Source organism: Parambassis ranga, chromosome 2 (genome assembly GCF_900634625.1).
Source record: "Parambassis ranga chromosome 2, fParRan2.1, whole genome shotgun sequence".
Classification (NCBI taxonomy): Eukaryota; Metazoa; Chordata; class Actinopteri; family Ambassidae; genus Parambassis; species Parambassis ranga.
In genome coordinates, this window is record NC_041023.1 from 6,172,123 (window position 1) to 6,188,414 (window position 16,292).

General features: G+C 41.7%; 3 protein-coding genes across 3 annotated transcripts; all 3 read right to left on the bottom strand.

Moving 5' to 3' along the window:
• Nucleotides 1-2,088: 2,088 nt before the first annotated feature.
• LOC114453597 (cytosolic non-specific dipeptidase-like) lies at nucleotides 2,089-7,438 on the bottom strand. Its single transcript, XM_028433551.1, has 12 exons — nucleotides 7,238-7,438; nucleotides 6,451-6,538; nucleotides 6,231-6,374; nucleotides 5,975-6,137; nucleotides 4,813-4,901; nucleotides 3,768-3,968; nucleotides 3,597-3,681; nucleotides 3,337-3,497; nucleotides 3,087-3,251; nucleotides 2,820-2,961; nucleotides 2,367-2,514; nucleotides 2,089-2,289 (listed from the first exon to the last, which is right to left on the bottom strand). The coding sequence occupies exons 2-12, from the start codon at nucleotides 6,508-6,510 to the stop codon at nucleotides 2,223-2,225; spliced, it is 1,425 nt and encodes a 474-aa protein (XP_028289352.1). The 5' UTR covers nucleotides 6,511-6,538; nucleotides 7,238-7,438; the 3' UTR covers nucleotides 2,089-2,222.
• A 462-nt stretch (nucleotides 7,439-7,900) lies between these two features.
• LOC114432171 (zona pellucida sperm-binding protein 4-like) lies at nucleotides 7,901-11,061 on the bottom strand. Its single transcript, XM_028400010.1, has 12 exons — nucleotides 10,850-11,061; nucleotides 10,306-10,569; nucleotides 10,104-10,216; nucleotides 9,799-10,021; nucleotides 9,597-9,719; nucleotides 9,343-9,515; nucleotides 9,109-9,206; nucleotides 8,737-8,885; nucleotides 8,488-8,665; nucleotides 8,268-8,415; nucleotides 8,019-8,093; nucleotides 7,901-7,945 (listed from the first exon to the last, which is right to left on the bottom strand). The coding sequence occupies exons 1-12, from the start codon at nucleotides 11,034-11,036 to the stop codon at nucleotides 7,937-7,939; spliced, it is 1,740 nt and encodes a 579-aa protein (XP_028255811.1). The 5' UTR covers nucleotides 11,037-11,061; the 3' UTR covers nucleotides 7,901-7,936.
• Nucleotides 11,062-11,388: 327 nt separating this feature from the next.
• Nucleotides 11,389-16,286, bottom strand: LOC114428603 (tRNA-dihydrouridine(47) synthase [NAD(P)(+)]-like). The gene is made up of 16 exons (XM_028397176.1): nucleotides 16,014-16,286; nucleotides 15,623-15,725; nucleotides 14,856-15,129; nucleotides 14,422-14,770; nucleotides 14,187-14,251; nucleotides 14,011-14,100; nucleotides 13,891-13,932; nucleotides 13,598-13,750; nucleotides 13,362-13,478; nucleotides 13,200-13,265; nucleotides 12,988-13,098; nucleotides 12,758-12,854; nucleotides 12,594-12,669; nucleotides 12,007-12,195; nucleotides 11,757-11,885; nucleotides 11,389-11,677 (listed from the first exon to the last, which is right to left on the bottom strand). The coding sequence occupies exons 2-16, from the start codon at nucleotides 15,697-15,699 to the stop codon at nucleotides 11,605-11,607; spliced, it is 1,908 nt and encodes a 635-aa protein (XP_028252977.1). The 5' UTR covers nucleotides 15,700-15,725; nucleotides 16,014-16,286; the 3' UTR covers nucleotides 11,389-11,604.
• Nucleotides 16,287-16,292: the final 6 nt, after the last annotated feature.

Sequence of the window (16,292 nt, forward strand, 5' to 3'; positions counted from 1 at the left end):
GGCTTGGCAAAAAGAAAGAGAGAGAGAATGTGTTGTGATAGATGAATATTTAGGTTTCTTCCAACAGACCGGAGGGAATTGGCGGTCTGGCTGGCTGTCCTCTCCTCTCTTCCTCAGTGTGTGTGCGTGTGTATGTGTGTGTCTGTACTCCTTTGACGTCGTAAGCCGGTGTCTCCCTCCCTGTCCATCTCAGCTCCATCCCTCCCCTGGGCTGTATGAGCCGTGATGTCTGCCGCCAGGGACCGTCGCTAAACTACCAGCCCCTGTGTCAACCGCAGAAAGATGAGCGAGAGAAAAGAAATAAAAGAACCTTTTTCATTACTTATATACCCGCACACTTCATTTATTACGCAAAAACTACGCATATTTCTGCTATTTTACAGAGAACAACTTTTTACACAACTGCGCTATAGCTACAGCGTTAAATGGTTAATTGCAGCCCCCATTTGAACCATTTAATGCTTATAATTAGGCCTGTGTGAACATTTATTTTTTATTAGCTTGCAGGGCTATACTGTATACAGTTAAACTAGCCAGGGACGAGGTTTATCCACTTATGATATCATAGAAGCACAAAGAACATTTGCCACAAATGCTTTTTTTGCAATTTGTTGGTTTCTACACAAAATAAAGATGTATAAATGTGCCAAAATAAAGAAAAGACGGGGCATTGTGCTTAATGTGCTACCAATATAACATTTTTCATTCACTTTGCTTTTGTTTATAGTCACTGTTATAGGAGACATAGACACAGAAACCTTGATTTAAACATAGGTAACCCTTCCAGCAGATTATATATTTTACTTATATATATATAAAATAAAATGCTCTTTAGACAAACGCATGCAGCCTCCTTTTGTGTTAGGAGAAGGTTTTTCCTTCAAAACCTGAATGCACAGGCAGCAGGTGTTTAGTTTTCGTTTTTCCCGGGGCTGGTAAAACGCTGACGGTCCCTGACATCAAGAGCTGCAAATCCGCCTTTTGTTCTCGTCGTGGAGCTGGCCAAGGTCCTGAAATGTATCTACTCCATTCATGACACATTATCAGGGACACAATGAAAGCTCTCAGAGTGCAACGGGGAAAAAAAATAATTTAGATGGTTGCATTCGTGAATGCGTGGTGCATTTTTTTTTCCACAGGACACACGCCCTCTCTGTGAAATCTAGGCAGCATGTAAACAATGAGCCCACATGACAGCAGGCTGCACACACCCGACATGCGCACACGGCCACACTTCAAAGGAGTCACGATCTGGACCCGCTCGGCTTCAGCGATGGCAGCAACACAGCACAGTGTTTATATAAAGCAAAGCACGGGACACGGATCCACTCCACGGCCTCTCATATTTTTTAATACCTTTATTTTTCCCCACATCTCCCCGGCTCGTGTCTCATGTTAAGACTGCCATCTGCCATCAGTTACTAAATCCTGTCTGCCTGCCGCCCTTCAGCCCCACAGCATAAGCCCACAGTGCAGGCGTGGCACAAATATATGTGACTGCTTAGGGAACGTGATGTGTGTCATTTCCACAATGGATGGCAGTTTTTAATTTATTTTTCAGAACGTAACCAACAACGACATCTGGCGACAAGCTGCAAGGAAAGAGAGGCCACAATGAAAACAGCACAGTGTAAGGTTTGCACTAAAACGCTAAAGAGATGTGTTAAAATCTTTATTTTTTTCCCATCTATCAAGCTCTTTACCCTTCAATCCCTTAAAGAAAATGTTAAAATCTAACTTTTTTCTTGTTGAAACCCCCTTTCCTAGGAAGTTTGGGGTCATTTTTAAACACTCATATATTTATCATGTGTATCAAATCAACACATTAAGGAAAATATTTTAGAATAAATGCATGTTCTCCATCTACAACCTTGTTTCATAGTTGGTTAAATAAATGCCATCAACATGAAATGTAATAGAAAATAGCATAAACTAGATACACTTAGGTATAACTACAGAAATGGAATTAACCACTGAAATGACGAGCCTGCCCTCTGAAGAACATGTATGGATTTGTTTGTAGAAATATTTTAAACTATATAAACAGAAATATAATAAAGTAATCCATTAACTAAACAGGACAGCACCCAGTAACAAAGGAAAGACACCTTTTATTGTCAGTGTATATAAAATTGTCAGCTGTGAAAGTTACATCATACCACAAAGCTTATGGCTCTGATAGTGAGGATGGATATCTGTTTATGATGAGAGACATGATCACTTCATTCCAGCTGGGAAACCTCGTGGAAGTATGCCCCCAGCATCTTAATTCCCTGAATGTAGTTGGATCTGAAAGGACAGAAGTATGAAGTCATTTTTTTGTTCTTGTGGTATTATTATTTTACTTTTATTGCGCTGTGACAAACCTGTTGATCTTTTCGTTCTGCGAGTGAGCGCCATCATCAGAGGATCCTACAGGGAGCAGCATGACGTTGCGTCCTGTGGCCTCCTGGAAGGTCAGAGTGACGGGAATGCTACCGCCCTCACGAGTCAGGTCAGGCTCAACACCGAAGACTACAGGACAGAAAGGGATAAAAACATCAATACGGACGTGACGGAATGTTTGACAGGACTGTTTTCATCTTCAGCCACTGCTTCCTCTCTAGGTCCTGCCAATAGCACTGATTGGCTCATCATTAGCCTCCTGCGGTGCGCTCATTTTGCAACTGAGAATCTGCTGTTTCATGTTGAGATTTGCATCCAGGATGATTAACAGAGAAAAAAAATCAGACTAAGAACATCAGCATTATATTTGACCTTTAAAGCTGAACAGTCAAAGGAACTATTGACCTAGAGAAGCACAGGTTAACTCATTGTACCTGTCTTCATGGCCTTTCGGCCAGCCATGTAATGTGGGTGGTTGAAGTCAGAGACCCAGGCTTTAGCGCCGTGGCCCATGTAGACTTTAAGTTTGTTGGGGGTTCCTCGTTCAGCAAACACCTTCTGCAGATGGTCGATGACCTTGATAGGGGAAAAAAAATAAAGATTTAAGCAGACAGTAGTTTCACAGATCAATAACACTGGTGCAGCTTCTCAGGTTATAAAACAAACAACTTTTACATTGGGGACAGTGTTCAGGCGTCTACCTGCTTCTCCACAATTTTGGGGTCCATGTCAGGGACGAGGCGGATGGAGAATTTGCCGTTAACCTTGCGGGGGATAACAGTCTTTGCTCCTGCTTCAGAGAAAGCTCCTTCAATACCATGAAGAGACAGAGATGGGTACCTCCAGCGGTGCATTAGGATTTGCTCCTATAAAAAGAAGGAATGACACGCTCAGTGATCCAGCATAATACAGCACACTTTGACCAGACAGTGATGAAATTATTTCACTTGCCTTTGTGTCATGCAGCAGCTGCCCAACTCCCACATCTTTGCAGTACTCATCCAAGTCAAAATCAATCTTTTCATACAGCTTTTTCTCTGCGTCTGTCAGAGGAGCCACGTCGTTGTACATGCCGGGAACCAAAATCTTCCCCCTCTTGTCAACGAGGGAGCCTGTGCAGGACGTGAAAAACACACGATTATAACTTCAAAAACAAATCACTGAAGTCTGCATTAAAATTGCTTTATGAGATTATTATCAGCTTCTCATACCCATGAGTGCAATGAGGTCAGTCATGGCCTCATGAACAGAGCCGCCAAACACTCCCGAGTGAAGGTCCTTCTCACAGCACTCTACCTTCAAGTTTCAAAGTAAAACCATGACTTTAATGTCCACAAACTCTGCAGTACATGTGCACAATTTAACTCATGACTGAACTCCACCTCGATGAAGAAATAGCAGATTCCTCTGAGGCCATAGGTTATGCAGGGTTTGGTCTTGCCCAGCCAGTAGTTGTCAGAGATGCAGACGTAGTCCACGTCTTTCAAAAAGGTGTCTTTGCGAGAAAACACCAGTTCATCTAGGCCCTCGGATCCAGATTCCTCCATCCCCTCGAAGCAGAATTTGATGTTGATGGGAAGCTCCTGCAACGTGGAGATAATTTAAAGCTAAATACTTTATACACAGTACTATGCATTCTTAATGTATAACAGCAAAGAGTAAAGGCAACAAGACAAAACCCAGGAATCATGCCTCAGTTTAATCATTACATGAAGCTTGATGTGGCACCAATTCTTTCCCTAAGACCTTTGACCAGGTTAACTACTGCTGACTGCCGTAAAGTGATCAACAAGCAATCAGTGGTGCACTTTAACATAGAGATAATCCGTTTCTAAGAATGATGTTGAATCATTGTGGGGGAAAAACATCACTGAGTCCTAAGAAGTTTCCCTCTCAAAGGTACAAATATCAAGCATCAAATTTAGTCTAGACAACACAGTCTTGTGTGGTGGCTGGACATTGAACTGTTAAAATCCTGCTAAACATGTAGTCTGATTTTCTGTGAACAATGAGAGAGCTGTGGTTAGAGCACAAGCCTGTGTGTGCCTGTTCAACATAAGTCTTCCCTGACACTCCAGGAAAAAAATACAAAATAGGGTTGTTGAAACTACCACACCTGATCATGGCTGATGTTTCCCGTCATCTCTCAGATACACCCACCTTTCCATGTCATTTAAAAGCAGCCTCAGGTTATCTAACCAACCTAACATGTTTTCTGATTATTAAAGCAATGCACAGTGAGACCATTCAGAAGAGTGCATTTATGTAAAGTCAGATTAATGGGAAATATGAGTTCCTGGCTGGGAAGTGTTACATGAATGCCCTCTAAATTTGAAAAAACAAAGATGTCCTTCCTTCCTCAGAATACAGCACCACCCCAGGAGCTTTCATGTAACAAAGTACTAAGACAGTGGTGATAAAGTGTACCTGCTGGATCTTCTGATAGGCCTCAATGCAGTTAAACCAGGCCAGCACCGGACCCTTGTCATCAGTAGATCCTCTTCCATAGAGCTTACCTACAAGAGACAAAGTCTTCATTACCCCCTTACTGTGTTAATAACATGGTATTTGGGAGAGATTTTCTATGTAACCATGAGAAATCCTTGCATGTAATGAGGCAGGCAAATCTACAGCATGCGTGTCTCAACAAAACTGAACTGGCAGAAGTGAAACAGGAGAGAGTAGATGCATTACTTTCTGTCAGCTGACTGTCATCAAAAAACACACACACAATTGCTGGTCTTGGTATGAGTAGCTCAAAAACAGAAGAAGGTCAAAAGCCAACTTGTAACAAGCTGTCTGTAAATGCAGAGGTCATCAGAAATAAACTGCAGAGCAGTGGCTTAATGATATCATGTCATGAATGAGTCTCAATCTAAACTGCTTTATCTGTGAGGTAGGAAAAGAGGACGACTGGGTTCAAACAGCAGTCATCATCAAGGCTGGAAGCAAAGTGGAGCATTTGCAATTCAGAAATTATATGATGACTTCACTACGCAAAAAACAAAAGATTTAATCATGTGGCATATGTGAAGTATAAAAATATGTTTCACTGAATAAACTCAGTATTTGCGTACATTAATTAATCCTTTTTTAAAACCCATCAGTGATTCAACTTGACCTGGTGAGGTCTGCAGATAAGATGAGAACAGCCACAGCATAATATGTGAGCCTGCTGGGCTGGACTTTGGAAATAAGTGGCAAATTGTGATATGATAAAAAGTAAAAGGCTGATAAAAACTTACAAGACCATTTAAATACACAGCTGTGTTTAAGCAACAATAATGACAACAAATATTCTGTAACCTCATAGCTCAGGTTAACTGCTCACTGTTTTAGTAAAATCCTGCCATTAGGTCTTATCCCTTAGGTTATCAGTGGGATTTGATACTGTAAGGTTGCCAAGCCAAAAAGAAAGGTGGTGTAATCATTACATAAAAATGAGAGAGGGCAACAGCACCCTTCAAGTTGTGTCACCATGTATTGGCTTACATGCTCCAACAGCATTCCAGGTTACTTAAGTAACTTCCAGGAATGCATTTTCATTTTGAACTCTCTTCACACAGATTAAGAAAAAAAATATTCTTACCATCTTTCTCCACCAGAGTAAAGGGCTCAGTATCCCAGCCGTCATCAATGTTGGCTGGCTGGACATCAAGGTGTCCATAAATGCACACCGTCTTCTTGCCTGGGTCTGATCCAAGACGCCCCAGGACGATAGGAGGCAGAGGGATCTCCTCTCCAGATGGAAGCTGCGTGAAAAACACTTAATTTAAGTACAAGAGGGCCCATTATTTCTGACAAATACAAACACAGTACACCACTACACCCTCGCACATGTTTACCTTCTGTTTGCCGATGTCCACCAACTCCACTGTCCCCCCCAGCTTCTCAATGTCTTTGGCAGCCATCTCCATCATCTTCTTGATCTCCCCACGCTTCTCAGGCCAAGCAGACACACTTGGGACAGCCACCCACTCAGCAAGACGCTGGGAAATCAACAAACATTTGATTAATTCCATGAGATCAGCTACAGTGTTAAATCTTCTCACAGTCTGATCTTACCTGCACATACAGGTCCTGGTGTTCGTCCACATACTTGAAAAGTGCTGGGAGATGAGCCATTTCTTTCTTCCCTTGCCAGAGACAGGAGCTGAGGGTTAAACAAGCAGAATGGTGTAAATCTACCTCGAGCCCAGCACTATGTTATGCAATGACAAAAACCACGCCTCCTGCAAACCTGCTGACTGCTGCTGTATTCCCTACTCCTCTGTCTGTGACACAAGTGCCAGACAAGCATGTTTCACATCAAGAAACTGGTTATAGTTTACCAGAGCTATGGCCACAGATGCATATATCGTGTGGTTTCAGATGAGATTAGGAAGTAATATACATCACAAAAAATGTCACATATATAAAATGTTCACATCCCTTTGCAGCTGTCTCTGGGGCCATAACATCAGACACAAACATACTTTGTTGCTCTGGTCCATTCACTGTAAAAACTTGAGATATAAGCACCACTTACAATGCAGAGGTGTAAAAAATGTGATGTACACACACACAAAGTGCAATAGGGGCACGTATGTATAGCATAAATAACATTCTAGCTAGCTCCATCAGGCTTTTGTACAGTTAATCGTAATGCTACGCTTAGCTTACGCAGTTAGAGACCTATAGCTAAGAAGTTAGCGACGGTAGAATAGATAGCTAACAGCTGTTATGCTAGCTCGCTTGCTAGTAGCAATAGCTAAGTGATTTAACACAAGTTAGCGGTTCTTCAAACACTTTGCTAGTTTCTGACAGGCATACAGGAACATCAAACATGACTTGTCCATTCGTGTAGACTTACTTCGTGTTTATTCCCGTACAGCTGATGTCCACATGTGACTCTCGCCTGACAAACACTTCCGCTTATAGACAAATCGCAGAATCAAAAGTTTAAATAGCTTCTGTTAACTCTGCAGAGACAGCAAAACTGTGTCACCGCTTGATTCTATCAATTATGAAGAGCGTTCATGGCGCAAAGCATTGTGGGTCAGCAGCAGCTGCCTCGTCACGTTCGGATCCGCATAGTGTAGAAATCATTAAAGACAGAATGTAAACAAATGTACAAGAAGAGAGCAAACAATGCTTTGCTTAATTCAATCTTCCACAACGAGAAAACAATTTATAATGGTCTACAATATATATAAAATTTGTATATAGTTTTTAAAATTTTTTTTTTTTTTTTTAAAAACTCAACTCTATGTACAACCAATTTCTAAAATACTGGTGGTCGAAATTTAATTAGTTGCTTTAATTATGCATGTTTATTATGTTGCACACATACAGGATGAGGGACTCAAGAGTATTTTGCATCTCTTAACTTCACAGCTTAATGTCAGCAGTATAACTCAAGTGGAAACAAATGGAGTTCCTTCACCCAGTTTGAGTTGAAACTGTCTTGCCCCGTCTACTTACATGCACAAATAGGTCATAAAAAGGATGCAACACATGTACTGTACTATAAAATGTTTTTTTATTCAGTATGGCTTTCAGCTGCAGATCCTTATGGTGCCTAGAAACAAGAGAATTTGTTGAGATTTTTTAAACAAGTGGTAACATACAGCATTTGCAAGCTTGAGGCTCACCTTCCCATCAAAGCACCGCTCGCTACAGGTCTTCTCTGCTGGCCTGCAAACCTCAGCAGAGCACATGAAATAGATCTGAAAAAAAAAACAGCATGTCAGAACCTGCATTTTAGGATCCTCATTTTTTAAGCACATGATATCCTGCTTGAACGCCGGGTTACTGTTTGTATTCACTTACTTTGGCAGCAGTGTAAATTGAGCATCATAGTTCACACACACACACACACAAGTCTAAATACACCAACTCACTTCTTCATCCAGGTACTTGTTGGTCTTCTGATTCATAAACTGGAAGGCTGACACCTTAAAGCGCCTCTGCTTGCGATTTCTGGGACGGTTGTCAGGAAAGTCACCGACCTTCAGGATTGACACGTGTGGATCGTTAGGGTTGGCACACCTGTGAACACAAACAGAAGTTGGTCAAGACGAGTTTTAACCTGTAATTGAATGGATCTTCCCCTAAGCTTACCCTTCATAAACAAGCACCAGAGCTTTCGTTGCAGAGCGAGGGTAAGCCAGGCAGTAATTGACGAGAATCACTGCGTCCATTTCAGGAGACCTTAGGCGCAATTCAAGATACACAGGGTTTCCAAGGAGAAGCCACAGAGGCTGGTAGTTGTTTGGATAAAATTGGGTGTATGTCTCATCTGTTGGGATATATATGAAGAAAATTAGTGTGTGAAATCTTGACTTCTGTGCAGACTGGTGAACACCTGACCTGTAGCCATTCTCAACTGTACTCCATACAGGCCATTGGAGATAATCGATGTTGGCAGAGTGGAGGCCGGGGCTTTGACCATGTAACCAACACTGGCCAGTGATGCCAGCGCTTTCCCCGATTTGCTGTAGCTGCACTCCACCATGAACCTGCAAACAATGTTTCATTTAATAGATGACCGCTGTGGATCAAGAAAGACATTTAATGTGAAGAAGTGAGAGTGAGAATTAAGCTCATTATCCAGTTCACTATCCACTCTTGTGACATCAAGAAGCTAGCAGGCTAAATTTGTAAACAAGCCAGCTGTACACCCTCCTGAGGGGCAACTTGGCTAGAACTGTGGCAGCATAGTTCAATGTTTGTTCCACTGACCTGACGGGGTCGCTTCTCGTAATTACACCATATTTGAGATTCAGCGCTTCGATGATTGTCTGCACTTCGGCAAGGTACACCTTCACCTCACCAACTTCCTGGAGAAAAGTCAAACTTTCCATTACTATCTTTAGGTGTGCTGCAGCTTTAACTTGTCTTCTGAATACACACACATTGAGGTAATGGTCTTTGATTTCTTGACTGAAGCATTTCATCGATTCAGCATAGACTTACATATGCAAGCGTCCCACATTCTGTGACTTTGAACTTGAAGATGGCGACCTTGTCATTAACAATGACTGGTTTGCAGCTTGGACTCTTGGGCATAATGAGTTTGGTGGGGTCCACATTGATTGGTGCAGAGTTGTAGCGAATGGCAAAAACAAAGTGTTGGTCAGCAGTGCACTCTAAAAGAGGGGAGGAGGTCCAGTTCAGATGGGTTGACAAGATACGATGTTTGACCGCACGTCTCCAAACTGAAGTCTTACCATCTAGTGCGTAGTAGCAAGCAGAGGTCGAAGAATCCACACAGCACCCCATCTTCTTACACGCCAAGGAGGAGATTCCAGCCCCACCACAAGATATCCGTTCTCCCGCAGGGACGGCACAAACTGCATATAAATAATACAGTATTAAAACGCAACACTTTGCAGTCATCCTCAGCAGATTAGCTGGTAATATCGTACTGACCTCTCTTTTTTGAAGCAGTTGTTGGTGCTCTTGTTGTAATCCGTGTTGTGGTTGGGATAAATTTAGTAGTAGGTGTTGGTGCAGATGTTGGGTTGTTGCACTTTTCGGGTTTGGCACGAGGGTACGGGTGGGCAGACTTTGTAGTTTTCTCACAAGATACAGTAGAAACTTGTATGTGACCCAGCACGTCAACATGCAGTAGCTGCACGCTGTAGCCGTTAGCCTAAAATTAGAAGAACATTGACTGGAATTCACCCGTTTTTGGATATTGTTCATGCAGGACCAGTATTTTTTTAGTCACCTACCTGCTCTTTTACATTGCACCCAGTGAAAGGTACAGTCAGGATGTTCCTTTGATGGTTCACATTATAACCACAAGAGCCAGGAGCATCCTCTACAGTCACCAGGTCCTTTGAGGCTAGAGAAGGAATCACAATCATAGACATTTTAACATTCACTCAGTTAAAAAAAGTCAGAACTATAGACACAAAAAGTCCAAATACAGACCCAAAACCTTGACGTCATTCAGCTGGCCCATTAGCAGAGTAATTTCAAAGCCAGCATTGCTGCAAAACACACTGAGGGCATCAGAATTTGGACCAATAGTACGGCTGACCCAGTTGCTTGGAGAGGCATCAAACTCCACCTGAGTAGGTTCTACCAGTGCAGGGTCTACCAGTGCAGGGTCTGGACTGGTGGCATGGCCTTTAACTACCATCCCTTCATTCTCAAAAAGTCCACTTCCACCCTCATCATAGTCTTTGCCATCATCTGAAGAGAGGAGCAGTCTGGTCAGTCAGAAAAATTAAGCATTGGTGCCCACAGGTCTACTCCACAAAGATACAATTTAAGGACAAATTGGCTATAAAAAGGCATCGCAAAAGGTTGTAGTGGCACAAGAGAGTAATAAAATCAACTGACTTAAAGCATGCCAGATTAAAATATGGGCTACAGCAACAAAATATATCATGACACAGACTTGAGGTTTGAAGATGCTCTTTTTAGGTTAGACTTAGGGACATGTAGAAGATCCTTCTAAAAGTGAACTCACCTGTAGTCATCATGGGGGTGGCTGGTATTAAATTTTGAGCTCTAACATTCAGTGACTCACTCCATTGTCCAGTCTCATATAAACTTTGAAGTTGAAATTCGTCGATCCAGTCCCATCCCTGGACCTGCACCAGAAACAGAGTCCCAGCAAGGACCATCAACAGCAGCTCACCCCGGTGCCCGGCCATGGATCAAAATGAAAGCCCTCCTACAGCTGCTGAACACAGGAAGAAGAGGTGGCCTGCTGCCCTGATATAAGGACTCCTCAAGGGTTAATTAATTGCACCTGGAAGCTGCTACTTAGGAACCTAATGGTCCATTTGATCCCATATATAAAAAGGAAACCTGTTGTTTTGGATGAATGGTAGTCATCTTAAAATAAATGAAATACAGGTTTAAGTGCAAGTGTGGCATTTATCATAACAAAATTAGGCCTTAAACTGTATAAAAATAGAGATATATTTTGAAAGTTATTTGAATGTGCATTTGATGCACTTTTACATGAAATTGAACACAAGACAAAATAAACACAGAAGCATGTTAGTGTGGCAAATTATTTTATTGTATATATTTAAAGTACACAAACAAACCCAGGTGTCCTTCTACTGCACCACAGGTTAAATAAAGAAACTATTCATTATTTTTTAAAACATAATAGGTGACTTTGTTCTTTGATTTTATTCTTTAGAGCTACCAAAAAAATAAAAAAATAAATCAAACACGCTGCATGTTTTTAGCCATCACACAGAGGGAGAATCACTTGTAGGCGTTGGCTTTATGTTTGGGCAGAAAGTTGAAATTCTTCGGTACGGGTCCGAGCAGCATTTCACTGTAAAAAATGTTTTTATAATTAAAAAAAAATGCATTACTGTGTCTCTTCATTTGAATTTAGAGGGTCTTATGCTCACCTGATCCTGACCCAGTCCCCAACATTCTGACTGGCCATCAGTGATTCCAAGTAGTTCCTGCCCATGTAGTACGGAGGTCTTTCATTGATCTTCTGAGGCACTCGCTCCAAAAGACCTACTGGGATATATCTAAAGGGATGGATAGAAAAGAAGGAAATGCTGAATTTCTCTACATTTGAAGCCACTGGAAAGTAAGCAAATAGAGTATTTATAGCCATCAAATGGAGAAATGTAGTATTTTGAAGTTCACCTGCACATGAAGGAAAGCCACTCCAGCATGAATGTGCGGGTTTTCTCCACTCCTCGGGTGTCGGAGCCCCAGTGCTCCAAGCCAAAATTGGTGAAATCCTTCAGGATGTCTAGACGCTCGCTGGACGAAATGTCCCAGTGTCTGCTCTCCTTTATCTCAGTGAAGATCCAGGGCTTAATAAGAGCACCTCTGCAGAGAGACAAACACAACCACTGTCACTTCTAGAGCTCCTTAGTGGAAAACCACTAACTATTTTCATGTATGAGTGTATTAGGTCAAACACAACTGTGATAGACTTTAGGTCTAACGTTAGCTTTGCTGGCTTTACCTTAATTTTATCTTAGTTTTATCTTATTTCATGTTATTTATTATATGTTCTTTGTATGCACCAATCACTAAGGCAAATTCCTAGTAATGTGAATCCCCTTCACTTACATGACAATAAACACGATTCTGATTCTGATTCTGAAAAGGTTCAGGGTTAGAAAAGAAAAAGTGCAAATATGTTCACTACCACACATTTATTTACATCTAAGTTGTTTTTATTGTTTATCCTTATTGTGTGTAATCCAGTGTGGGACACCAACCTCGCAATCATGATACCAGAAACTCCAGTCTCTCTTGCTTTCATGGCATCTTCATAGGACAAAATGTCCCCATTACCTGTAAGAACAAGTCACCACAGAGTTCAGTTCTATAACATGTGCATGGTTTTAACACAGAGAATGCCAGACTGAGTTTTTCCACATACCAAAAAGTGGAACAGGGCTGGCCAGCTTGGTGCAGGTGCTGATGTAGTCCCAGTCTGCTAACTTTGTGTATCGCTGCTCCCTGGACCTACCATGCAGCTGTAACAAAAAAAACAAAATGACATCATACCTGAAAGCTGACTCATGTTAACATGTCGATATTAAGAGGACATACACACAAAGGAAGAAGCAACAGACTGACTCTATGAGCTGCTACTAAAACAAGGCTTACTGTGATCATGGAGACCCCCCAGTTCTTCATCTCTGGGATGAGTTTGTGTGCTATGTTGGATTTCTCCTGAACCCCAGTGCGGATCTTGACTGTTAAAGGGACATCGAGGACCTTTAGGAAGAAAAACCCATGAGTCAAAGTGTTCTAAATCACTCCTTGGTGCATTTCTTATCAACAAAGGGGCACTTGAACAATTACAATGAGACACTTACATAATTCATTCCTTTGATTATCTGCTCAAATTTTCTGGTACGTGTCATCAAACCGCAGCCTCCACCCTGATGAGGGAAAGCCAACAAAAACAATCTGTCATAGACATGCTGACATGTAAGTTCTGTTAAATATTCAGCCTGGTTAGATTTAGAAGAGTCTACCTTTTTGTATACAAGATCAATGGGGCATCCAGAGTTGATGTCAACAAAATCAACGTCAGTGTTGTTGTTGATGAGCTCAGCACACCTCGACATGGTGTCCGGGAAGCAGCCCTCCACCTGCAGACACAATTAACACCTCAGAATAAACGGACATGTAAAAAAACCTACATGTAAAAAAACCTAATGTTATGTTGTGGTCACTTTCTAAAAAAAAAAAAAAAGGTGGACACCATCACCTGGACACCAAACAGATCTTCACTCTCATGCCTCTTCAGGAGGGCCCACTCTGACTGCTGCCCCTGCAGCAGGTTCGTGCACATGGCCATCTCCCCGCAGGTGATGTCTGCACCAAAGCGCTTACACACACGACGGAAAGGCAGATTGCCACACTGAAGAAATAACAGGGAAAAACATACTAAGTATAAACCTACATACCAATCAGTCTAATTTAAACTGCTATAATAAAGGGACCTGCAATTACATTTACCGCTACTAATAACTTTATTACTCTTTCTATTCTTGTACTTACAGTTGTTAGAGGAGCAAGGTAGAGTTTGTCTTTGAAGTCCACCTATAACACACCAAGGGAACAACCTCTTAGATGTTAAGCCAAGTGATACAAATAATGTGGAATATGACAGAGATGTACCTGCTTCTTCTCACACGGACGCAGCTTGATGACATCTGTATCAGTCAGAGGACCCATAGTCTTCACTGGAGGCTGTTCTTCTGGGCTGGCCTGCAGCAAGTAACAAAGAACTTTCAACACAATACTTCTTTTTTGGCTGGAAAGTAAAAGGTAGTGCTCAAAGCACGAGGTCGTACCTGTGCTTCAGTAGATGCATCCTGCGTTTTTCCTGCCCGATCTACCTCAGCTGCACAAGCGTGACCTGAGTGAGTATCTAAATTAGGTCATGTTTTATAGATAAACATTTATATGAAATGTATCTGTCTGAAAATAGAATGTTTGAGTGTGTAACAACACAACATTGTCGAGGAGATCAGCAGCATTGTTACACCAGCAAAGCCATCAATGTTAGTATATTTTCCCACGTCTTACCATTCCCTTGCTGTTCTCCTTTTTCTTTGTTGTTAGAAAGTGTTTTCAGGTACTCTGCTGACTTTTTGAAGGCCACTGAACGCTTCCTCAGACGATTCTGGAGGTCTTTCGTCAAGCTGTTCTTCACCAAAGTCTTGCCCACATATGCCTTTATTAGGTCTTCCCTCTCCATGGTTTTGAAGTCAGGCGTAGTGTGCGCCTTAGCGAAACGGCAGGAGAGGCCATATGTACACTTTCCGTATGTCTCATAGAGGTAACAGCTTTCCCCGATGTCAGCAGGCTTAGAGGCCATGTACTCCGCAATGTCATGGTAAAAGTGGCATTTGTCTCCATAATGGCATTTCACTTTCTAAATGGAAGGAAAGTCATGATGAGAAATTAGCCGACAGCAATCCAAAAAGTTATGTGTGCCGCATTCCTGAATAGCTTTATACCTGTAGGACTGAGAGACACAGCCGTTTTTCGTCATACGCAGTAGGCTTTGTGTGTGGCCTTGACTTATTCTGTCCCCGAAGACGCTTGCCATCTGGTTTTCCTCCATGATATCTATCTTCTGAGTCAAGTTTGAGCTTTTTGGGTTCAGGTTCCTCTTCAGGTACCTCCTCAGGTATCTCTTCAGCGGTCTCTTTGTTTACGGACTTGTCTTCTTTTGAACTCTGCCACTCTGAGTCAATAAACCCATGAAAATTTTCTTTGGTTGTAAGGAATCTGTAAGACAAACAGCAGATTTTTGGTATGAGGTATGCCCCAAATAGCAGCCATTACACCATTTGATATGCAAAACAAATAGAAACCGATTATAGCTGATGATGCTGGTTTAATTGAGACAACTCTTTAAAAAAATATATAAAATGTAAGCCAGTGGAAAGCCAGGTTACTTCCTCTTCATTGTCTTTGTTAAAGCAAAGTAACCACTGATTCAGTCAACCTAGTCGCTGCACCACTGGGGCAAGGGTTAAATCCTTTCTACGTATACAATGAGTCAAGTGCTTTTAGCAGCCTATTCGCTGACAGTGTAGTTTTCTTGGCTCTATCGGACAAAGCAGCAGACAACGTAAATTGTGGGTGTATAAGTCACTTCTGGTAGTTTTTTCCTCTCTGCTCAACCTTCCTGCAGCTGTATGGTTCATTCATTTGCATGAATTGATTCTACAGCTAACGCTTGCATAGATAAACACAGAGTTGACTTTAAGTTACTTACTCAGGTTTAATGGAAGCTTGTCCCTTTACAGCCACATCTGTTCCTATATTAGTGGTTTCCTGCACAGCTGTTTCCATCACACCTTCATAGACTTTCTCCAATTCTAAAAGAATAAAAAGAGTTTCAGCAGATCACTGAAATCAGATGCAGCTCAAACCACCGCAGAGGAGCAGAAATCACTTCCTTATTCGGAGCCTTATTCATGACACATTGCACACATCCAACTAGAACAATGTTCAGGTTATTTATAATGTTAATCTGACTTCAGCATGGTCGTGCTACGTGTATGATACTGTACTTCAATCACAGTTAAATACAAACGATAAATGTAAACAAAACGTACCAATCCATATGATATATTTATTATTACACAATAGTAAAGATTACTTACCTGTTGTTTCTAAGTTGTTAGCTACTGTAACATGCTTTTCTCGACCAACAAAAACAAAAATAAATCTCACCCTGCTAACAAGCTAACAGCTAGCGTAAGAGCGCCTTGATCTGCGGGCTAACTAACGAATTTAAAGCTATTTTATATTTACGTAGAGTCCCTTCAAAAGTTACCACTAAAGTAAAAACACTGTCCAAGTGGATCACACTTGTTTCTCAAGCTCTAACATGCACAGCAACAACCTGCATCGTGAGGTAAGGGTTGTGCAGCTGTTTAGTA